This window comes from Salvelinus alpinus, chromosome 12 (genome assembly GCF_045679555.1).
Source record: "Salvelinus alpinus chromosome 12, SLU_Salpinus.1, whole genome shotgun sequence".
Classification (NCBI taxonomy): Eukaryota; Metazoa; Chordata; class Actinopteri; order Salmoniformes; family Salmonidae; genus Salvelinus; species Salvelinus alpinus.
This window is the reverse complement of record NC_092097.1, coordinates 4,318,267-4,342,562: the sequence shown is the minus strand read 5'-3', so window position 1 is coordinate 4,342,562 and position 24,296 is coordinate 4,318,267. Positions and strand designations below refer to the sequence as shown.

The window sequence follows — 24,296 nt, the reverse complement described above, 5'->3', positions numbered from 1 at the left end:
GACGAACTGGCAACAGACAAACAGACAACACAGGTATAAATGCCCCGGGGATAATGGGGAAGTTGGGCGACACCTGGAGGGGGGTGGAGACAAGCACAAAGACCTGGTTGACCGGGGTGCCGGCGATAGAACTCAGCGATGAGGGCTGGGTCCAGGAGATAAAGGGCTGTGAGACGGGTTTAATTCTGGACACATGAAAAGTAGGATGTATGCAGAGGGTACGGGGCAACAGAAGACACACAGCAGAGGGACTAAGGACTTAGAGATGGGGAAAGGACCCATAAAACGGAGGGGAAGCTTGCAGGACTCCACCCGGAGGGTCAGATCCCAGGTGGACAGCCATACCCTCTGACCAAGACGGGAGCAGGGGTCCAGTGGTGATCCGCCTGTCGTCGGTACCTAGAGGTGGTCTTGAGAAGAGCGGCCCGGGCTCTCTTCCAAGTACGGTGACCACGACGGACGAACATCTGGGCAGAAGGTGTGCTGACCTCTGCCTCTTGCTCCAGGAAGAGCGGGGGCTGATAATCTAGGGAACACCCAAAAGGCGAGAGGCCCGTAGCAGAACAGGGAAGGGTGTTGTGAGCATATTCCACCCACACGAGTTGCTGGGTGGTGGTGGGATTAGTGGAGACGAGGCAGCAAAGAGTCGTCTCCAGGGCCTGATTGGCTCGCTCCGACTGGCCGTTGGACTGGGGATGAAAACCAGAGGACAGGCTGGCCTGACGACCCAATAAGGGTGCAGAACGCCTTCCAGAACCGGGACGAGAACTGGTGACCACGATCGGTGACCATGTCGACTGGCAGTCCATGGATCCGGAAGACTCTGAGTATGATAAACTGAAGAGAGAGTGGGTGGGCCAAGTGTACTATTCATCTTTCACCTCTCGGGCAAGAGGGGTGGCCATACTCATTAATAAGCATTGCCCCTTTCAGATACAATCTCAGATTAAATTCAAAGGGGGTAGGTTTGTGATCATTCAAGGTTTCATTAACAATGATTCCATTACCATTGTGAATGTGTATGGGCCTAACCATGATGATCCTACATTTTACCAAGACATCTTTATTAAGTTAACATGCCCATCATCAGAGATAATAATGGCAGGGGATTTTACCTTGGTACTGGACCCTTCCAGTGATCGATCTTCTTCTTATAGTATCAACCTCACATAGGCAGCTAAAATGTTAAAAGCAGAAATGAAACATTTTGGACTTGTAGACTTATGGAGATTTCACAACCAAAAGGTTAAAGAATACTCATTTTACTCCCCTGTCCATGACAGTTACTCTAGAATTGACTTATTTCTTATTCCTGCAGGCAAGGGAAGTTTAACTACTGGGTGTAAGTACTTACCAAGATGTATATCAGATCATTCTGCCCTGCTGGCTTCAGTACCAGTCAGTCGAGCACAGCCACCCTCAGGAAGATGGAGGATTGGCACATACTTACTAAATAATCCCACATATGTAACATTTCTGAACACTCATAGACATATTTTTTACCACCAATAACAACTCTGCCCCCCCCCTAATTTTATGGGAAGCTCTCCTTGCATATCTGAGGGGGCAAATCATATCCTTTAGTTCAGGTGCTCGTAAGATGTATAAGGCTCAAGTAGATTCGTTGGAGAATGAAATTGGAGATCTGGAAAATGAACATAGTGTAACATTTTACGACTCAACTCTACAAAAATTAGACTCAAAGCGATTGGAATTTAACACGCTGACGACCCATAAAGCGGAAAATGCTCTTAGGAGAACAAAACAAAACTACTATGAACATGGAGATAAAGCAGGAAAGTTGCTTGCTTGGCAGATAAGACGAGAGGATGCTAGCAGAGTTATTAGCTCTATTAAGCTGCCCAATAACACAGTTGTTCACAGTCCTGAGGAAATTAATCTAGTCTTCAGGGAGTTTTATGAAACATTGTACAAGTCTGAAGGGGATGACCCTGCCACAATGCATGAGTTTTTGAACAAACTCAATTTACAGACTTTAACTGATGAGGATAGAGAGGACTTGGAGAAAGAGATTACCTCAGAGGAAATTAGGGAATCCATTTTCAACACTGCTGGTGGAAAATCACCAGGGTTAGACGGATTCCCTATTGAACTCTATCGATCCTTTTTATCCAAACTAATTGAGCCTCTTTGCAGTATGTTTAATTATGCCATAGAGACATAAAAGCTCCCAGACACACTTGAACAGGCACTGATCACAGTTTTGTTAAAACCTGGGAAAGATCCTCTGCTTTGTGGGTCGTATAGAGCAATATCTCTATTGAACACTTAATATAAGATTCTTGCGAAACTCATAGCTCTTAGACTGGATAAGGTTCTTCCGGACTTGGTTGATATGGACCAAACAGGCTTTGTAAGAAACCGCTCATCTCCTGATAATATCAGAAGATTATTTAATATTATGCATTATGTAGAGAATGACCAAGAACCTGTAGTGGCGGCTTCATTAGAAGCGGAAAAAGCTTTTTACCGCATAGAATGGAACTACCTGTTAGAAGTTTTACAGAGGATGAATATTGGAACTAAGTATGTTGGTCTGATTAGATGACTGTACAAATGTCCGGTAGCTCAGATCCTGACTAATGGAAACATTTCCTCACAGTTCTCCCTATCACGTGGCACAAGACAGGGTTGTCCCGCTAGTCCTCTCCTTTTTTCTTTGGCTATAGAGCCACTGGCAGAAGCTTTTAGATCTCATCCATCCATCCATGGTGTTCGTATAGGTGGGCGTGAACATCTGGTCTCGCTATATGCCGATGACATTTTGCTTTACCTCACTAAACCTGAAATTTCACTCCAAACATTAGTTGACATCCTGAAAGAATATGGAACGTTTTCAGGATATAAAATAAACCTATCGAAGAGTATAATTATGCCTTTTAACAGGGCAGCTATGCAGAACCCAATCTTAGACCAGCCGTTTTCTTGGAAACCACCGAAAATGACATATCTAGGATTGCAAATTCCTTCTGAAATTATTAAGACACGTCAACAGAACTATACTCCACTTCTCAAAAAGGTTGGGGAAGAATTGGATAGATGGAGGGATTTACCAATTTCTCTTATTGGGCGGGTCAATTGTGTAAAGATGAATATATTACCACAATTCTTGTACCTTTTTCAAACCTTTCCCTTTCCTATTCCCAAAGTTTTTTTTTCAAACAACTTAATAGGAAGGTTTCTTTATTTCTGTGGAAAGGGAAACCCCCCAGAGTGAAACTCACAACTTTATGCAAACCATACTCAGAAGGAGGACTTACTCTACCTGACTTCCAGTTGTATTACTGGGCATCTCAGTTAAAGGCTGTGTGGGTTTGGAAAAATACCAAAACAAGTTCACCATCTTGGAGACAGATAGAGGAGTGTCTGACCCCTGCTACATTGGCATCTATACCTTATATTAGCCCACGTAAAGCTTTGCTAGGTCTCATTAACAACCCTTTCATTAAAAACACTTAAAACATATGGATTGAAGTCTGTAAACAAACAGAAGGGCTTAGATCTATATATGAACAAACACCTTTCTATAATAACCCCATATTACCCAAAGCCCTGAGAGATGGTGTTACATTTTCTTGGTTCAACAAAGGAATTAAAACATTTGGTAACCTCTATAGAGAAGGTGAACTACTATCCTTTCAACAACTGGCATCTCATTTTCAGTTACCTCAAACTCATTTCTTTAAGTACCTACAGGTTAGGCCAGGTTATTGCCACTCAGCAGGGAGGTAGGACTCAGCCCATGAGTACACCTATAACTGATCAACTGTGGCTGGAAAGGAAAGGGGAAAAAGGTTTCATTTCTTACATGTACTCTAGGCTTCAAGCTCTGTTGGGGAACGATGAACCTCTGAAAGCTTGCATGAAGTGGCATGATGACCTTGTTCTCGTTGTTGAGGATGAGAAATGGGGAAAGCTCTTTTTAGATGCTCAGCATCTTTCATTTAACACAAGGCACAAGTTGATGCAATTCAATTATTTTACATAGGGTCTGTTTTACACCAGAGAGACTGTATAAAATCTATTAAAAATGTCGCCCAAGGTGTAAAACGGGAGTGGGCACACTTATGCATATGTTTTTGTCCTGCCCTGAACTAAGCAATTATTGGTAAGACATTATTCAGATCTTATCACAGGTCACTAATATAACGGTACCACTAGATCCTCCCCTTATTCTTCTTGGAGATGATTCTGTTCTACCAGTTAATATTTGTAGCAAAACAAGATTCATTAAATTGTCAGTCATTGCAGCCAATAAATGCACAGCTATTATATGGGAGAGTCGCACTCCGCCAAGCAAGCAGATGTGGCTAAAAGAACTTCCTATATTCCATCTGAAAAAATAACATACAATTTACGTAATTGTCACTCCCTGACCTTAGTTATCTTTGTTTTCTTTATTATTTTGGTTAGGTCAGGGTGTGACAAGGGTGGTATGTGTGTTTTTGTCTGGTCTAGGGTTTTTGTATGTCTAGGTTGTGTGTGTAGTTTAGGCATACGTAGGTCTATGGTGGCCTGGATTGGTTCCCAATCAGAGGCAGCTGTTTATCGTTGTCTCTGATTGGGGATCCTATTTAGGTTGCCATTTCCAGTTTGGTTTGTGGGTGATTGTTTATGTGATGTTGCATGTCTGCACTCGTTATATGTAGCGTCACGGTCGTTTTATTATTTTTGTATTAGTTTGTTTATTGTTCTTCGTTATCATTAAAGAAGATGTATTCACATCACGCTGCGCTTTGGCCTCCTTCGTATGACGAACGTGACAGTAATAAAGCTTTTGAATTTACTGATGTCTGGGGGGACTTTCAGCAGTTTCTAGAGATGTCACCTTAGCTGCCTCATTACTACTTTCTTCATTAATGTATTATTATTATTTGTTTTTGTGTTGAATAATTTATTTTCTAGCATGGAATGTGAAGGTCATTCTGTTTCTTTTTTTGTTGTTAATCAGTGAAGCTAATACCGGTAGAGGGGAGGGAGGGGGGTATTCCTGTGTACAGAAAAAACAAAAAAATCTGATACATCACATGCCTTATATTTTCCTACATACTGTAAGTAAAAGCAGGAAATGCATCTCTGCCGTTCATTCCAATTAGACTGGTTTGGATTTCTCCCTGACCAATAAAACATTGGGGGTTCATGACAGGTGTGGGCAAACTTTTTGGCTTGAGGTCCACATCGGTATTTTGAAATTCAACAGCGGGACACAGATTTTGTGCTGACCGATTTGTTTGTCTAAATACTTTTGCCGGCCAGAAAAAGTGCAGTTACTTGAAAATGTATAGGTCTGTAATTCGAAATACTTTCTACTTTCTATCTTTGTTTTAAAATTTTAACCCAGAATAATAATAATAATTTCCTGTCACTGCTACAGGTTAGTGTACTCATCCTACTGTAGCGGTCCCAACAGGAACATTGTAACGAATATGGAGGGCAGCTCAACATGGAACTCATACATGTACAGTTGAATTCGGAAGTGTACATACACCTTAGCCAAATACATTTGAACTCAGTTTTTCACAATTCTTGACATTTAATCCTAGTAAAAATTCCCTGTCTTAGGTCAGTTAGGATCTTCACTTTATTTTAGGAATGTGAAATGACAGAATAATAGTATTTCTTTCATCACATTCCCAGTGGGTCAAAAGTTTACATACAATGAATTAGTATTTGGTAGCATTGCCTTTAAATTGTTTACCTTGAGTCAAACGTTTCGGGTAGCCTTCCACAAGCTTCCCACAATAAGTTGGGTGAATTTTGGCCCATTCCTCCTGACAGAGCTGGTGTAACTGAGTCAGGTTTGTAGGCCTCCTTGCTCGCACACGCTTTTTCAGTTCTGCCCACATATTTTCTATGGGATTGAGGTCAGGGCTTTGTGATGGCCACTCCAATACCTTGACTTTGTTGTCCTTAAGCCATTTTGCCACAACTTTGGAAGTATGCTTGGGGTCATTGTCCATTTGGAAGACCCATTTGCGACCAAGCTTTAACTTCCTGACTGATGTCTAGAGATGTTGCTCCAATATATTCACATACTTTTCCTCCCTCATGATGCCATCTATTTTCTGAAGTACACCAGTCACTCCTGCAGCAAAGCACCCACACAACAGGATGCTGCCACCCCCGTGCTTCACGGTTGGGATGGTGTTCTTCGGATTGCAAGCCTCCCCCTTTTTCCTCCAAACATAACGAAGGTCATTATGGCCAAACAGTTCCATTTTGTTTCATCAGACCAGAGGACATTTCTCCAAAAAGTACGATCTTTGTGCCCATGTGCAGTTGCAAACCGTAGTCTGGCTTTTTTATGGCGGTTTTGGGGCAGTGGCTTCTTCCTTGTTGAGCAGCCTTTCAGGTTTGTCGATATAGGACTCATTTTACTGTGGATTTAGATACTTTTGTACCTGTTTCCTCCAGCATCTTCACACAGTCCTTTGCTGTGGTTCTGGGATTGATTTGCACTTTTCGCACCAAAGTACGTACATCTCCAGGAGACAGAAAGCGTCTCCTTACCTGAGCGGTATGATGGCTATGTGGTAACATGGTGTTTATACTTGTGTACTTTTGTTTGTACAGATGAATGTGGTACCTTCAGGTGTTTGGAAATTGCTCCCAAGGATGAACCAGACTTGTGGAGGTCTGCAATTTTTTTTCTGAGGTCTTGGCTGTTTTCTTTTGATTTTCCCATGATGTCAAGCAAAGAGGCACTGAGTTTGAAGGTAGGCCTTGTAATACATCCACAGGTACACCTCCAATTGACTCAAATGATGTCAATTAGCCTATCAGAAGCTTCTAAAGACATAATTGTCTAGAATCCTCCAAGCCGTTTAAAGGCACAGTCAACTTAGTGTATGTTAACTTCTGAGCCATTGGAATTGTGATACAGTGAGTTATAATTGAAATAATCTTTCTTTAAACAATTGTTGGAAAAATTACTTGTGCCATGCACAAAGTAGATATCCTAACCAACTTGCCAAAACTACAGTGTGTTAACAAGAAATTTGTGAAGTGGTTGAAAATGAGTTTTAATGACTCCAACCTAAGTGTATGTAAACGTCCGACTTCGACTGTATATGCCTGCTAGTGCTGAGCGATTACCTGATATTTCCGTTTTTTGGGGGTTATTAAACAACTACTTGTCTGACGTGGGTTTTTACTTGAATCCATTTAGTTCTGTTTCTTTGGTGAGCTCAACACTCCATTTCTCTAGAGAGAAATCATTCATGAGAGAAATTAAGTCAAGAACTATGTGGGACTCTGGGCTTAAGGGAGTTGTAGTTTTCATTAGGCAAATATTCAACCTAGTTCAGTGCAGAAATTTGGCAATTAACTACAAGAACCATAATCCATTGCACTGGTTCTTCCTGGCTGGGACAGTGATGGATAGCCTACACACAGACCGCATGAGGGAGAAATGTACACAACGCAGTGACGAGAGGGATAGACACAGTATTCCAATTCACTTTTTCCACATTTTGTTATGTTACAAAGTGGGATTAAAATAGATTTAATTGTCATTTGTTGTCAACTATCTACACAAAATATTTTAATGACAGTGGAAGATAAATTCTATATTTGCAATAAATTAATGAAAAATAGAACACTCATATTGAATACATGTTAGAATCACATTTGGCAGCGATGGCTGGCTGAGTAAGTCTGGCTGAGTCTCGCTGAGTAAGTCTCTAAGCACTTTCCACACATGGATTGTGCAACATTTGCCCATTGTTCTTTTCAAAGTTCTTCAAGCTCTGTCAAATTGTCTGTTGATCATTGCTAGACAACCATTTTCTGGTCTTGCCATAGATTTTCAAGCAGATTTAAGTCAAAACTTTAACTCTGACACTCAGGAACATTCACTGTCTTCTTGGTCAGCATCTCCAGTGTAGATTTGTACTTGTGTTTTAGGTTTGTATTCTTCTGAAAGGTGAAATAATCTCCCAGTGTCTGGTGGAAAGCAGACTGAACCAGGTTTTTCTCTAGGATTTTGCCTATGCTAAAAACTCCCCAGTCCTTAACGATTTCAAGCATACCCATAACATGATGCATCCACCACTATGCTTGAAAATATGAAGAGTAGAACTCAGTAATGTGTTGTATTGGATTTGCCCCAAACATAACGTTTTGTAATCAGTACAAAAAGTGAATTGCTTTGCCACATTTTTTGCAGTATTACTTAAGTGCCTTGTTGCAAACAGGATGCATGTTTTGGAATATTTTTATTCTGTACAGGCATTTGTCATGACTCTCCTGTGAGTATCCAAAGATCAGGGTACAATGGATCAGCGTCTACAGAGCCCTCTCACCTGCAGAGGAGAGGAGGGATTGGTGTGGGGGTTTTATAACAACTCACGTCGATTGTAAATTGTAGGCAGCAGACAACTCCTTTTGGTCTTTAATATTGGTGAATGGAATCTCTTTGTTACAGAAGGTTTTGCCGCCCAAAAACTCTATCGTCCACAGTGAACACTGGGACAATATATTTCAACATCCGAATGTGGGGAATGATGAGAGATGGAACATGGGAAATGAATGTCTATTTTGTGATGGTAAAAATGGTATAAAAGCGATATAATGAAAATATTGTAACTTGAAGAGTTTTCACACTGTGTATATCAGGTTTACATCCTTTACGCTGTGTAGGAAATATCAAGGATGAAGATAATATTTTTGTTTGGATAGGAATGTGATTTTTTGCTCGACTGAGAGACCTTACAGATAATTGTATGTGTGGGGTACAGAGATGAGGTAGTCATTCAAAAATCATGTTAAACACTATTATTGCACTCACAGTGTGTCCATGCAACTTATTATGTGACTTGTTAAGCACATTTTCACTCCTGGAGTTTTTTAGGCTTGCCATAACAATGGGGTTGAATACTTATTGTCTCAAAACATATCAGGTTTATTTTTTTATTGTAAAACTTTGACATTATCGGGTATTGTGTGTAGGCCAATGACAAAACGTCTACATTTTAAAATGTAAAATTCAGGCTGTAACGCATAACAAAATGTGGAAAAAGTCAATTGGGATGTGAATACTTTCTGAAGACACCGTAGCTCTACCTGAAGGATTGTTGTAGTAGTTAGTCATAAGCAGTCTTGAAAGTATGCCTTGTTTACTTTGAAGGACTAGTAAAATGAATCGAAAGCGGAAAAAAACACAATTTTTTAAATAAACAAACTGACCTCAAAAAGTACTAATCACTCAGCACAAACACACAGCCCCCGGTCTCTAGGATCCTATGAACATTTATTTAATTGGTGTGCTAGAGTCCTTAGAAGGATAATTACTATAAAGCACTATGGATAGGGTAGTTTAATAGTTGCCACTACGCACAGATTTGTTCCCCCCTATTCTAACCCTTTGCTTTTGTCACAGTTCTAGCTGTTAAACTATCTAAGGATGCAGTTAGACAGGCAGCCCAATTTCTATCTTTTTTTCACTAATTGGTCTTTTGACCAATCAAATCAGCTCTGAAAAATATCTGTGGTGAAAAGATCAGATGTGATTGGTCAAAAGAATTGGGCTGCCTGTCAAACGCAGCCAGGCTGCGTTTGCAAGGTGCTGGCTTATGCAAGGTGCTGGCCTGTGTGTGTGAACTCGTGGATACCATTTTTATGGAAATTAGAGGTAGTTTCACGAGCCAATGCTAACTAGCGTGAGCGCAGTGAAGGGTAGTCTACAGGTACAGTAGCATATGCTATGGATCGCAAAACTACCATCAACTTCCTTCATACTGTACGCAGAGACATAAAATTGGTATCCACGAGTTCATCTGTCTCTCGGTAAGTCGAATAATTTGAATCTCTGAGTATCCCTTTTAAGGTACCTCATGGGCATCCGTAACTTTTTCACTTAACTTTTTTTTAGGTTGCACAAATAATTTTAAGGAGTAAATGTACTTAAGATATTTCATGCAACTGGTCCCTGGCCTTAAAGCTCATTATGGTGGCCATTTTGGATTCACAGTAAACTTACACCAAAGTACCTGCTCTTTCCATAACATAGACTGACCAGGTGAATCCAGGTGAAAGCTATGATTCCTTATTGATGTCACTTGTTAAATGCATTTCAATCAGTGTAGAAGGGGAGGAGACAATTGACACATGGATTGTGTATTTGTGCCATTCAGAGGGTGAATGGGCAAGACAAAAGATGTAAGTGCCTTTGAACGAGGTATGGTAGTAGGTGCTGGGTTTTTCCACACTCAACAGTTTCTCGTGTGTATCAAGAATGGTCCACCACCCAAAGGATATCCAGCCAACTTGACACAACTGTGGGAAGCATTGGAGTCAACATGGGCCAGCATCCCTGTGGAACACTTTCGACACCTTGTAGATTCCATGCCCCAGCAAATTGAGGCTGTTCTGAGGGCAAAATGGGGTGCAACTCAATTTTAGGAAGGTGTTCCTAATGTTTGGTACACTCAGTGTAGGTGCCTAAACCTTCATTCAATGCCATTATGGCTGCCATATTTGATTTGCGACAACATCCAGGGTGGCCCAAAAGCTTAATTGCAAGGGCAGGGGATAGACAAGCATAATCCACCTGAGAATCCTTGACGGGACAAAATATGCATTTTTCTGTTTCTAGGCCCTTCTATAATGTCCTCCATACACACACAAAGGATTTTACAAGCTGCTGAATTTAATGGAAAGTGAAACTTGTTGATATTGTGGGCTGTGGTTGGGACAGTTCATCCTAAATCAGGGAGTTGTGGTAAAACCATCAGTGTCACTACTAGCTTTTTCTCCCTCTCTCTCGGTCTCTCTCGTCTCTTTCCTGTCTCTCTCTTTTTCCTGTCTCTGTGTCCCCGCGTGTCTCTTTATTTCTCTCTCTCCCCTGTCTCTCTTTCTTCTCTTTCTTCTCTTCTCTCCGGCCCGTCTCTCACTCTATCTTGTTCTCTCTCTCGTTCTCTCTTTGTGTTCCCCTCTCTCTCTTTCTCTGATTACTGATGCCCTTCTCTCCTCCACGTCCTCCTCCAGGCAGCGAGCGGGCACGGTAACAGGTGTGTCTGTGAACGTGCTGTGCCTTCTGTCTGTCATGCTCTTGCCCAGACCATCCGTCAGCAGCTCAACGCCCACCCGCCGTCACCGCCACCATGCTGCAGGGATCCGGGAACTTTGTCTGCTCTCTGCCCGCCTGGCATCACATTGGCATGGTGAGGAAAGGGAGAGCGAGCTCTGACTATTGGACATGGGCTAAGGGAAACCGCATTGTCATGTATTCGATTATATTTGATATGATAATGATATTTAGCTCCTCTTAGCAGTTTAATCTTCTTGTCTAGGAGCCATTCAGGCATTTTAAATGTGCATGCTTGAAATGTGAGTTTTTTTTATATTACAATGTACACTGAGTACACGAACCATTAAGAACACCTGCTCTTTCCATGACATAGACTGACCAGGTGAATCCAGGTGAACGCTATGATCCCTTATTGGTGTCACTTGTTAAATCCACTTCAATCAGTGTAGATGAAGGGGAGGAGACATGTTTGATTTCATTTTATTAGGATCTCATTTAGTCCTCATTTGGACTAATCTTCCAAGAGTCCTTAAACATTCAAATACAATTTATAATACAATCACATTTCCACCTACAACACACTGTTACAAACAGACATAATACACTGACATATTGGCCAGATAAATACTCTTAACAGCCTGAAAATATAGATTGATTCCTTCATCTACCATAGTCCTGCACAACCTTCACATTTTTTATATTTAAATGGTTCTAAAGTATTGTTTGAATTTATATATTGAAAGGTTTCTGGTTCGCTCAGATTAATTATTACATTTCTTTATTGCTCTAAATATAAATGTTATTTTCCATATTTCTCTTTTCTGCCTGGATAACACAGATGGTGGACAATCTATTCCTAGTATTTACAGAATATTTGTCTCTTAACAACTAAATACTGTTGTGAATGGAGTTTGGCTGTTTTAAATGGTGTACATTGTGAAATAAAATAAGCATGTTTTTTTTTCAATTATCTTGTTGATTGATGACCAACCAAGAGCATTGAGCATGACTACAACAGACGAACCATATCTCCACCTTAAATCAATCCTTGCTGCTTTGTTCTGTGCGATCTGCAGCCGCATAAATTTCACTTGCTGTTGCATTTCCCCAGACCACAGAACAGTAGTTCACCTGACTCACAATTAACGCTTGGGTTGTTTGCTAAAGAATCTTTACCTGTACATTTTTAGCTATCCTTCTGATCATTCATGCAGTTTTATTTTTTTATTTTTTATTTTTTATACATAGATGAGTTATTTGAGACGACCATGATAAGCAGTTGTCTAGCTGCACCCCTACTAGTATGGTTTCTGCCACTTCCTCAATTTGCACTCCCCCCATACTTAATTGTATCCCATGCTGTGTTGACCTTTTCTTGGTGGAACAGACCAACATAACCTTGGTTTTCTTGGTGTTCAAAACAAGTTTGTTCTGGCAAACCCACTCCCTGATATTTCTCAGATCTACTTGTAGAGCTTGCTGTACCTGTACCATCTTACATATAAAGTCTTATTTGTTAATCGAAAAATTGTGAATAACTCACCACAGGTTCATGAGAAGGGTGTGCTTGAAAGGATGCACATAACTCTGCAATGTTGGGTTGTATTGGAGAGAGTCTCAGTCCTAAATAATTTTCCACACACAGTCTGTGCCTGTATTTAGTTTTCATGCAGGTGAGGGCTGAGAATCCACTCACATAGGTACGTGGTTACAAAGGGCATCAGTGTCTTAACAGCGCGATTTGCCAAGGCAGGATACGCTGAGTGCAGCCCAATCCAGAAATCTGGCAGTGGCTTCTGATTAAAATCAATTTTCACAGAACTGCTTGTTGCAATTTTGACGAGGCTCTCTTGTTCAGATATCGGTAGGTGGACTGGAGGCAGCGCATGAACGGGATAATGAATCCAGTTGTTTGTGTCATCCGTTTTGGGAAAGTACCTGCGTAATTTCTCACCCAACTCACTCAGGTGCTTCGCTATATCACATTTGACATTGTCCGTAAGCTTGAGTTCATTTGCACACAAAAAAATCATACAATGATGGAAAGACCTGTGTGATGTCCTTGTTAATGCAGACAGAGAAGAGCTCCAACTTCTTAATCATAGCCTCAATGTTGTCCCGCACATTGAATATAGTTGCGGAGAGTCCCTGTAATCCTAGATTCAGATCATTCAGGCGAGAATAAACATCAGTCGTGAGAAATGTGTCATCATACAAGCGGTCAGACAAGTGAAAATTATGATCAGTAAAGAAAACTTTAAACTCATCTCTCAATTCAAAAAAACGTGTCAATACTTTGCCTCTTGATAACCAGCGCACTTCTGTATGTTGTAAAAGTGTTACATGGTCGCTGCCCATATCATTGCATAGTGCAGAAAATACACAAGAGTTCAGGGGCCTTGCTTTAACAAAGTTAACCATTTTCACTGTAGTGTACAAAATGTATTTCAAGCAGTCAGGCATTCCCTTGGCAGCAAGAGTCTCTCGGTGGATGCTGCAGTGTACCTAAGTGGTGTCGGGAGCAACTGCTTGCACGTGCGTTACCACTCCACTATGTCTCCCTGTCATGGCTTTTGTGCCATCAGTGCAGAAACCAACATGAGCAGCAGCTACGTTTGGAGTGGAATTCCCACCAGAGAGTAACGGTTAATGTGATTGGATGTTAATTATTTGACTAGGCTACCTGTATTTGACATTGTGTTGTTATTTCACTGAATGCTAGATAGTTTAATTTTATTTTTGGCAGTGAAACGAGGCTACTCAGGTGAGAAAATAACCTCACCCAAATGTTTAGCCCCGTTGGAAAATATAAATGGACTGTTTGAAAATGTGGGGGAAAAAAGTGAATCACATTTTTATTTGGCGTACCCCCGACGGCATTGCGCGTACCCCTGGTTATGGTCACAATATTATGGTCTGTCCAGCCCACTGGCATTTATCAGGCTTTTAAGCATTGCAATGGTATATTGCAGAAGATCAGATCAATGCACGTGTCCGAACAGTGACCTAACTTAGTTGATGATCTAGTACAGTAGTATCATTAACCATTTGTTCCAAACCACAGCTCTCTGCATATCTCATTCATTTAGTTATATTTGAATTATTATGATACTTCCAATTTATATTAAAATAACCCAAGATAAATACATCTCTGTTACTATCTGTGGCCTTGTCAAACCCAGTACATAAGTCATCCAGATAGGACACCTTAGAGCTAGGAGGTCTATACACACATCCTACCAATATGGGTGCCTGGTGAGGCAGATGTACTTGAGCCCATAGTGCCTCTATTTGACATACATTAAGGTCATCCCTCGTCTTAAAAGGTATATGATTCTAAATGTACAATGCTACACCCCAACCATTCCTATTCCTGTCCCTTCTAAGTAGACTATATCCATGAATGTTCATTTGCCCATCATTTACAGATGCATCCAAATGCATTTCGGTCAAAGCTAAAATATGAATATTATTTATGTTGACCAAGTTAAAAACCTCATGTATTTTGTTAGGAAGGCTCCATACATTAACCTGAGCTATATGCAGCCCTTTCCTTGTCAAGTGGAGATCAATAGAGCATGTATTCATTATAGTTGAAGTTGTCATGATACACCACAACACACAAACTCAGATTTGAACATTGAATTAAAATAGTCAGGGAGTTACTCTAGAGTCCTGATACAGTTGCCCGTTGACGTAAAGTTTATCCATCACCAACGAGACTCATCGATTCAGTTTTTTTTCTCCTTTCATTGATCTCCGTGGAGAAGTGATCATTCATTCAAAAGTCAGTGTTTCTGAGTTCCTACCCCTACTCTTTGCCATTTCCTTTTGCTTAAAATGTTCAAAACATGCAATAATAGCCCATGGCCTATTCCCAGAGGCCTTACCCATTCTATGGACTCTGAAGAAAGTGACATTACGCACAACATCTGTGGGCAGTTTCAGTTGAGTTGACATAAAGTCTCGGACAGTGTCCTCACAGCCTCTGCTGTTGTCATTCTCCGGTATCCCTGAAAATATTAGATCATCCCGCATTGATCAGACACTGTACATCAAGCAAGGTTTCTTTAAGTTGTTTGACATGAAGTTGTTTGACATCTGACATTGGCTGAATTCTAGACTGGCACATAATGCATTCATGTCCTCTCTTAGTATATCGAAGTTTGGCAAGCCTTTCATTGATGGATTTCAACAAGTCAACATCCCTATCCGTAAACCTCTCCCCACTCTCCACACGGCGCCCTCTTGCTTGAGGATGGTTTGATGCCATCGTTGATACCGCTTGGCCAACTTGGCTTTGGTTTGTTTTGTTTGTTGTCCTTAACAGTGTTTGAATCCTCCGAATCCAGTGACATGTTTCTTTGAGCTCGTAAGTATCTCTCGTCAATGACTCGTTCAAGCTCTTCAATGGATTCTGAATCATCCAGGGTGTTTGCAGGCAGAGTAAAACATAAATAAAACAACGGATGTATCTTTCCGGACCTGTACAGGCCGTCGGTAGATACACCCCAAAAAACATTTAAACGATTGTGTACTCACTCGTGCCTGTTAAATTGAAATATTTCCTGCAAACAATTAACCCGAGGGAGAGAAGAGCATGAAGAGCGTGAGAGATGGAAAGAGAGGTTAAAGAAGGATTTTTAAGCCTTGAGATAATTGAGAGACATGGATTGTGTTTGTGTGCCATTCAGAGGGTGAATGGGCAAGACAAAAAAATGGAAGTGCCTTTGAACGGTGTAGGTGCCAGGTGCACCGGTTTGTGTCAAGAACTGCAACACTGCCTCCCGAGTGGTGCAGCGGTCTAAAGGCTCCGCATCGCAGTGCTAGAGGCGTCACTACAGAGAGTGAAATGTAATAGTGTAATCCTGAGATTGTTGGAGAAAAATTGCTTATAAAATCTGAAACCTGTCTTTACATTCCAGCCCAAATCAACCGCCCGGACTAATGCCAAAGCCCAGCCCGCCCCAGTCTCAGCTACAGCCCCTGCTGCTGTGAACGGAGCCGGCACTGAGAGAGCCAGGGAGCTAACACTGGCCGTGGGATGGTGGAGAGATGGGTGTAGTGAATTATGGGTGACACAATGACCTTAAAGGAGCAATCAACAGTTGAAACATAAAAAAAAGTGTTCCCGCCACTGTTTCAGTAAAAAGCTGAGGGATGAGGCTGGAGAAATTGAACCACTCTCAAATTCATAGATCGAGCTATGGATGCAAGGACTGACCATCCATGACATGGAATTATAGTTTTAAAAATGGATGTAACAGCTGCAGATTGCCTCTTTTTAAGCAATGAAACAATCTAAGACAGTTGCATGGTACATCATTTTCTTCCAAAAATGATACGTTCGTATGACGTCCTAATATTGGGATATGTTAGGAATATCGGAAGCACAATGTGTCTGGAATGGTTCCCGATGTTCGCGTGACCTCCCGGTCAAATATCAAAACATGTTTGATATTTCTTTGTCCCTGATGACTGTTTAACAAAACCTCTTTCTCTTCTACTGTCTTTGCTCCAGGGGGAGAAGGTGCGGACGCTGAAGGGCCAGAAGGCAGAGAAGGCTGTGATCAGAGCGGAGGTCACCAAGCTACTGGAACGGAAGAAACGGCTATCCCTGGCCGAGGGAAAGAACCTAGAACTAGCCCCCACGAAAGGCATGAAGAACCCCCTGCTCGCCCCCAACCCCAGCTAATACTGCTCAGGCTGTAAGGAACGGAGTAGACATTGAGAGAGCCAGGGAGCTAACACTCGCTGTTGCAGAACAGGTAAGATGAGAGGTACGGGTGTAGCAAATTAGGGGTGAATACAATTAAATGATGAAATAATTGTCCCCTAAGTCAGTTACATACTACATTATTTTCTCCAGAAATGTCTTGTTAGTATGATATCCGGGACATCTTCAGAATATAAGTGTGAGAGGACATGCTCCCAATGTTAAACCTCCTGATCAAATATCAAAACATTACATTTATTTTGTCACAGATGCGCCATTACATAAATCCCAGACATTTTATGATGCCATTTTTAAATGGTAAAGTCTCATCGTATCTTGATACCTTAACATTAGAACTCTCTTGAGTATCTAGTAATGTGAAAGGTAATGCAACCATAGGATTTCAAAGCATGTCAGTGTGTCCATGGATTGACTTGAGTTAATAATGTACTAGTTTGGCAATGACTACTGTCTAGCTGGTATTGATGACCCTGGCTTCTCATGATACGCCCAAGAACGTCAAACAGCTACACCCAGCAAACTTTCACCCGCTTCTACACCTGACCACACAGCGAGCTTGGCACCTTGTGTGGACTAAATAAAAGGATCTTTTTAGTTGTTCATTTACTATTTTGTAATCACGACAGTCTAGCTGGTTATGAAAGCGTCTTGCTAGTCAATGATTTACTAGTTGATAATGCTGACTCTGTGTCCATCCTCTTCTCTACTCTGTTTACGTGCCCAGTTATGTAATGGTTTAATAGCTGGTAATGACGACCGAGTCCTTATAGTATTATATTGTATCTCTATAATGATGTCTGTGTCTAACCTCTTCTCTGCTTTTCTCTGTTCTGGGTCAGGGGGAAAAGGTGGTAGTTAATGATTTAGCCTGCTAGTTGGCAATGACAACGGAGTCTAGCATAACCTCTTCTCTACTCAGTACTGTGCCATGTTAGGGGGAATAGATGTTATTTGTGATACAGCCTGGATGTTAGGTAATGATTCACTAGTTGTCAATGACGACTAGGTCTAACACAACCTCTTCTCCGGTCTGTCTCTGATTCAGGGGGAGAAGGTGAGGACCCTAAAAGGCCAGAAGGCAGAGATGGCTGTGATCGGAGCAGAGATCACCAAACTGCTGGAACTGAAGAAACAGTTAGCCCCGGCTGAGGGAAAGAACCCCGGACCTGCCCCTACGAAAGGCAAGAAGTGAGAGAAGGAAGACAGACAGAAGCAGGAAAATATGAGTAGAGGGAAGTAAGATTTCAATAATTACCTTAAATGGAGAATGGGATCAAGATATGCACTAAGAAAGAAATATGAAAATAACTTCTGTAAGACAAGTCTATGACTGGATGAAAGACAAGAAGGTTCTAGTAGCCTGGTAGAAACCAGCCTGATAGCTGCTGGCATCCACCGTTCTGTTTTACTGCACCACATCCATCGTGAAGTGAACTAAAAAAGGCAACGATCATGCGGATTCCACCAGGCTAAGGTTCTAGAATCTAGTGTCACTATGCAGAAATCAGAACAGGTCAGTGTGTGATCAATGTCAGGTTTGGGTAGATGTTTAATAATATAATAATATTGTTATATTATAAAAAAAACATTTTTTAATATCCCCCTTACCCATTTATTCAATCAAATAAATAGCATTGCTACAAGTAACTTTTTGCAAATACTGTGGAAAATGAATTCAGAAAAAATGTGTTTTCTAAGCATTCGTTTGGACCTTAATATATACGCAAATAAGCATTTCAAGACACTGAAATTGTTTTAAGGATTTATTAGAAAATGTGAGCATATAAAGTAAATACAATATAATGTTTCATGTAACAACAGAAATAAAATACCTCTAATTCAACCACTAATCGATACAGATTTTTTTTATAATAAAATGACAAATTAATATGGGTACAGTAAAGTGTATATATTACAGTATAACTAGGTATAATACATGGTTATATCAAATATATAGGTGAATCAGGGTAGCTCTACATTGTAAATATTACTACCTCAATTCAGTCAATTTGATAGAAAAAGGTCAGCGTAGAAAGAAGAATAAAATGGGTCCTAGGTGTAGAACTATCCATACACACTAAAGCTGCAGCGGGTTATACAAAAGTAGAAATTGAAAAACTACCAATCATCATTCTCACATACTCACACTGCACTGAGTACTGACAAACTTTCCTGAGCTCCATATTTCCACATAAACTATGCAAGAAATATTATCTCTGCTGGCCTCTGTTCAGCCTTTAGGATTAATCTTAGATTTTCGAGGTTGGCAGATAAGGGATAGCCTGGGATCCAAACTGATTTAGCTATGTTTCATTGTTGTTTCATTGAGGAACAATGGTACGCACAGCATTCAGTCTGATATAACCAGGCTAGATCAAGGATAGGGTGACAATGAAATGCGTTTCCGTTCCACAGTCTACCGTCATACTAAGGATGAGCCCAACTATGTTTTTCAGAATCAATTCATTGATGGTTGCGAGGGCAGATTAGTCAATAAAACTCCTAGCAACGGTAAATATCACCTTTATGTGATTAGTCAATTCCATAATGTTGGAGTCACTGCCAACGCCCTTGATCAATTAATCCAATAATCAAACTCATCCCTAGTTCATACAAATCCCTTCACTAGGCTGAATGATCTAAACCACGCCCAATCAGTCTCATTCATTATGGCATGCGACGGAAAATGTCATTTGAGTGTTTGTTGATGAACAAGCCCAAGTTGGTCTTCCGTTTGGTGCCTAATGAACACGACCCATGGAATGCTTCTGATGGGTGTTGGTTAACAACTTCCATAGATGGATGCTTCCAACCAATTCCTTCATTTTGGAAACTACGCTGGTGCCCTCAAATCACTCAATTGAATCGAACTCATCATCCCTACTTCATACTGAACACTTCACTAGGTTGGATAAGCGGAAAAACGCCATAATCAGGATCGAGCTCATCGCGGCAAAAAAATAGTTTTAAAGCGTTTTGCAACAGAAAACCTCTATCAGCGTTTCTTATTGGATGAGTCCAGGTAGACCCACCTTCTCTTTCCATTTGATTCCTAATGAACAAGTCCCATGCAATGCTTGCGATGGGCGTTAACTGTTAACGACCTTCATAGATGCTTCCGATCAATTTCTTCATTTTGGAATCGATGCCCTCAATCAATTAATTTGACTCTTAACTAATCCCTACAGTACTTCAAACTGAGCACTTCAGTAGACTGAATGAGCTACACAATCGTACAATGCTTGTGATGGGCGCTAATTGCTACCCATCTAGTTTACATTTACATTTTACATTTAAGTCATTTAGCAGACGCTCTTATCCAGAGCGACTTACAAATTGGTGCATTCACCTTATGATATCCAGTGGAACAACCACTTTACAATAGTGCATCTAACTCTTTTAAGGGGGGGGGGGGTTAGAAGGATTACTTTATCCTATCCTAGGTATTCCTTAAAGAGGTGGGGTTTCAGGTGTCTCCGGAAGGTGGTGATAGTTCAAATGTGCTTCCTAAAATCCAGCCTTACATACATACATACAGTACACTGTAACGTCTCAACAGAGGCATTGCATGATCCACCTGCCATTTAAACCGTTCCCTCCATTTCCTTTACATGCTGTCTATCTCCCTCTCTCTACGTTTGCCGCAATGCTGCAGTTCCTTCTCTCCATGGTTTTCCTTTGACTTGCTCTTTCATCTTTCTGTCTAACTTTACTTCTTTCTCTCTCTCTCTCTCTCTCTCTCTCATAGTTTTGAAGAAAATTATCATTTAACTTTCTTCTCGAAACACGTACGTGTCTTTTGGTTGCTTTCTAACTCTCATCTAGAAATGCATTTCATGGTCACCCCAATGTTCACCCTTCACCGCCAACCTGCTATTCCAAATGTTTACGTTCTGCCTTGTGTTACTTCTGTCATCCCGCTACCTCTCATCCCTCTCTCCTCTTTGCTTTTCTTCCTTCACTTTTTGGTGTTAACTAGTCTCTCTATCAGGGCTCTGCGTGTCCTCTGCACCTCCTCTCCCAGTCTGTCTATCTCCGCTTTTAACCTCTCGTTCTGATCCGTCAGCTCCTGCACCTTCCTCTCGTTCTCCTGCTCCCTCTCTCTCCTGCTCTTCTTCGCAGAAGAGGAAGAGGAGGATGAGCGCGAACCGGCGGAAGGGAAGGACAGAGAGTTGCCTCTCTTGCGTTTGCCCAGCCGAGACAATGAGAAAGCGGTGCTAGTAAGAGAGGAGACAGGAGAGGAAGGAGGAGAGCAGTTGAGAGAGGGGGAAGGAGAGGCGGCGGAGGAGGAGCAGGAGGGTGAGTCGGGGACACATGGGTGTTCATCCTCCTCGCTAGTGGAGGGAGACGCAGGCTGAGACGCAGGCTGTTGGACGTTGTTGGAGTGATGATGATGGTAGCTACCGTCCACCATGCCCAACCCTCCCTCACTCAGCAGCTCAAAGAACTCTGGGGGTAACAGGTCCCCTCCTCCCGAACCTCCCTCTCCATCTCTCCCTCCCTCTCTGTCCCCAGGCCTCTCCGTCCTCTCCACAGCTGGATTCAGACACAAGGCGGTGGAGGAGTGGGGCGGATGGGTAGGAGGCTCCTCCGGAATTGTGACCCTCTGGACACCCTCTCCTCCGCACCACGCCTGCCCTCCAACCCCCACCCCCACCCCGTCCGTCAGCCATGTCAGGGAACAGCTCTCCAGGACATCTAGGAACTCTGTCTCTTTCTATGAAGAGAGATATAGAGAGAGGAGAAAGAAGAAATGACAGAAGAGAGAGGGAAGGAAGAGCGAAAGAAAGAGAAGAAAAAAATAGAGGAGCGGTTATGTCAAAGACCCTTCTTACATCAGCGCTCTTGAAAGAGTTGCATCATGAAGCAGAGAAGATGAAGAAAAGATTAAACAAAATGTTTGGATAACCAACAACCGATAAAAAAAAATTTAAAACACAATCAGTCATCGATCACTTTGTTTATAAATCAATCAATATTTTTTTTAAATTACTAATTATAATCCCAACTGACCTCTGAGCAGGGAGGGGCGCGAGTCAGCTTGGCCCCACCCGTGTCTGATCCCAGTATATCCTGCAGGTCCTCATACCACGCCTCCAACTCTGCACCACACAGCGGCCCCACACCAGGGGGGTACGGAGGGGGCAGGTGAAGCCACTCGGTAGTCATCTCTGTCACTCAGTCGCACAGATAGTCTTTCACAGCCACACGCTGGTACACACTGGACCTGGACTGGTGGTGGAGAAAGGAGGAGCCGGTTTTAAAATAATGTCGAGACAGGAGGGTTTGGTTTTAGAATGATGAAATAATTATTTATTATAGCATCTTTAGTATGAACCGTTATGGGGTTTCTATACAGTAGGCTAGATATCGGGATCGACATATTACCAAGAAAGCTGTATGTGAGAGAGCTGTGCAATAGAACTGGCTACGTTAGCATGTTGTTTCTAATTATCAATTGTTGAAGAAAAATATGCAATCGAACAAAGTACCGGTATTATAATTTCTATATTTAGTGAAAAAAAATCCACTTTTCGTGAAATTGTAAAATAGTGACACTCTTTGGACAAATGGCTGTACTGCATGAATCAATTGATGATAGGATTCTATAGCCAAAAACATGAGATGTAGTGATGACTAAATTTCAAACATTATCAAGTTAAAATCTAGAAAATAAATGCATTGCTATAATATAAACATGATGAGGTTAACTTGACATCCATAGACAAAACATCCAACACTCAGTAAAAACACAGAAAACGAAAGAATTAATGAGGAAATGCAAATCACCTTTTGAAAGTCTCTTATAATCAAGTCTGGCAATTGGTTGTTGGTGATAATTTGTCCCAACAAGTCTAGAAAGAAAGAATTCATGACAATAATTATTGGCAATTATTGTAACAAATACGTAATACAGTGATGATGAGATGTTGATGTTAGAATTTGCTTAAAGGAACATATTGTATAAAAGCAGCCATAGAGATGTCTAGTCACATTAAAGCTGATGCAGTCAACTTGATAAAACAACCTGCTGACAATAAATTCATAAAAATGTTGAATAGGCCTATACAAATGATTTTCGATAAAGAACACGAATACAATCATTTGACAAACTACTGTACTGGCTTCACGTGTTCTGATTATATTTTTTTTAGGGAAAATCACAAGAAAATCAGGTCATTGATTTGCCTCATGTAAACAAAGACTCCGTAGGTGTTCTAGGGCGCCCTCTGTCTGTCAAGGTCCACAATGAATTATATTTCTATCAGAACATCCTTGCTTGAGTTCGATTTCCACTAGCTCATGAAAAATAAAATATAATTGACATCCAATTTTCCGAGTTGAAGATATTTGGTCTAAAAATACAGTTTTATCCTTAATATTGAATAGTTAACGGTACTTTGAAACCACTTGCTCAACACAGGAAATACATGGCTGTCTGACCACAACAGACATCGAGCAAAGAAAGTCGTTACTGTGGTCAGAGTAACTGGTTTTAAAGTACCTTTAACTCTGCCGCAATCAATAAATGCAGCCCAATTCTTGATGAATACTTTTATGATCAGTATCTATTTATTCTTGAATGTATTGTTTGACGAATACATTTCAGAAAAGTGACATTTATGCAACTGTAGGCTATGTTTTTTTTCTCGGATGTGGTCTCAGCTCGCTCTCCATCCATCCAGCCAAGCCAAGGCATTACGTCATGGAATCAAAGTACGGGACGAGTGAAACAAAAGCAAGGGTGAAAACTGACACCTCCAATGGGTACAGAATACTGGGATGGGAACACAAAAGCTGTTCTATTCTATTCTACAGGAAAATCAATGAACTCAAAATAGCAAGACGTGCGAGCTAATTCTTCTTTGTCAATGCAGATAAGTGTTTTTTATTTAATTGGCTATTAACATAACACAGCCTATATACTATCTGGATACATGACATCCTATACATTTATCAAACAAATACTTTTGTCTTCGATAACAGTAGTCTACATAAGTTAATAAAACCGAAACAAAAGTTTTCAAAACGTTATGTACGCGTTTGACAGCTCAGCTGTCACTGATATCAAACTTCTGGTAGAGAGATAAAGCTCGTCAAAGTCAAATAAGCAGATAAATGCCTCCCTGAATCTTGAATACAAATATAACAACTGTCAAATATAATTGAACGAGAGCAACTGCTCTCCTATAACAGACATGGGAAAGTTGCCAAAACATGCACATTCTTATTTCTAAAGGAAAGCCAGAGACGATCAGCTGCCAAATTAAAATTAGAACTCTTGTAGAAGACATTCAACAACTCTTAAAAACTGTAGACAATAAAATTAAATCCACCTACCCTTTTTCTTTTATTATTTCGCTTTCTTGACTGTCTTGGGTTCGGAGTATGTATATATTTTAGTTGAGATTGGTGATAGCTCATGTTAACCATTGTTCGGCTTAGTATAGTGAATGTGATTTTTGGAAACTCCCGGTGGTGTTTATATAAGGTGAGCCAACCGAACAT

At 41.0% G+C, this 24,296-nt stretch overlaps 1 protein-coding gene and 1 pseudogene across 1 annotated transcript; one reads left to right on the top strand and one right to left on the bottom strand.

Moving 5' to 3' along the window:
- The window catches only part of LOC139536496 (methionine--tRNA ligase, cytoplasmic-like), a 25,317-nt pseudogene extending 6,680 nt beyond the window's left edge, over nucleotides 1-18,637 (top strand).
- Nucleotides 18,538-24,296, bottom strand: LOC139535375 (DNA damage-inducible transcript 3 protein-like). The gene is made up of 4 exons (XM_071334725.1): nucleotides 24,129-24,296; nucleotides 22,578-22,642; nucleotides 21,801-22,019; nucleotides 18,538-21,504 (listed from the first exon to the last, which is right to left on the bottom strand). The coding sequence occupies exons 3-4, from the start codon at nucleotides 21,954-21,956 to the stop codon at nucleotides 20,746-20,748; spliced, it is 915 nt and encodes a 304-aa protein (XP_071190826.1). The 5' UTR covers nucleotides 21,957-22,019; nucleotides 22,578-22,642; nucleotides 24,129-24,296; the 3' UTR covers nucleotides 18,538-20,745.

What these genes read in the sequence shown, in the direction of transcription:
- LOC139535375 (XM_071334725.1), bottom strand. Translation starts at nt 21,956, where the DNA reads ATGACTACCGAGTGGCTTCACCTGCCCCCTCCGTACCCCCCTGGTGTG. An exon ending in GCGCCCCTCCCTGCTCAGAG is followed by an intron (nt 21,505 to 21,800) that starts GTCAGTTGGGAT and finishes CTCTCTTCATAG; the next exon opens with AAAGAGACAGAGTTCCTAGA.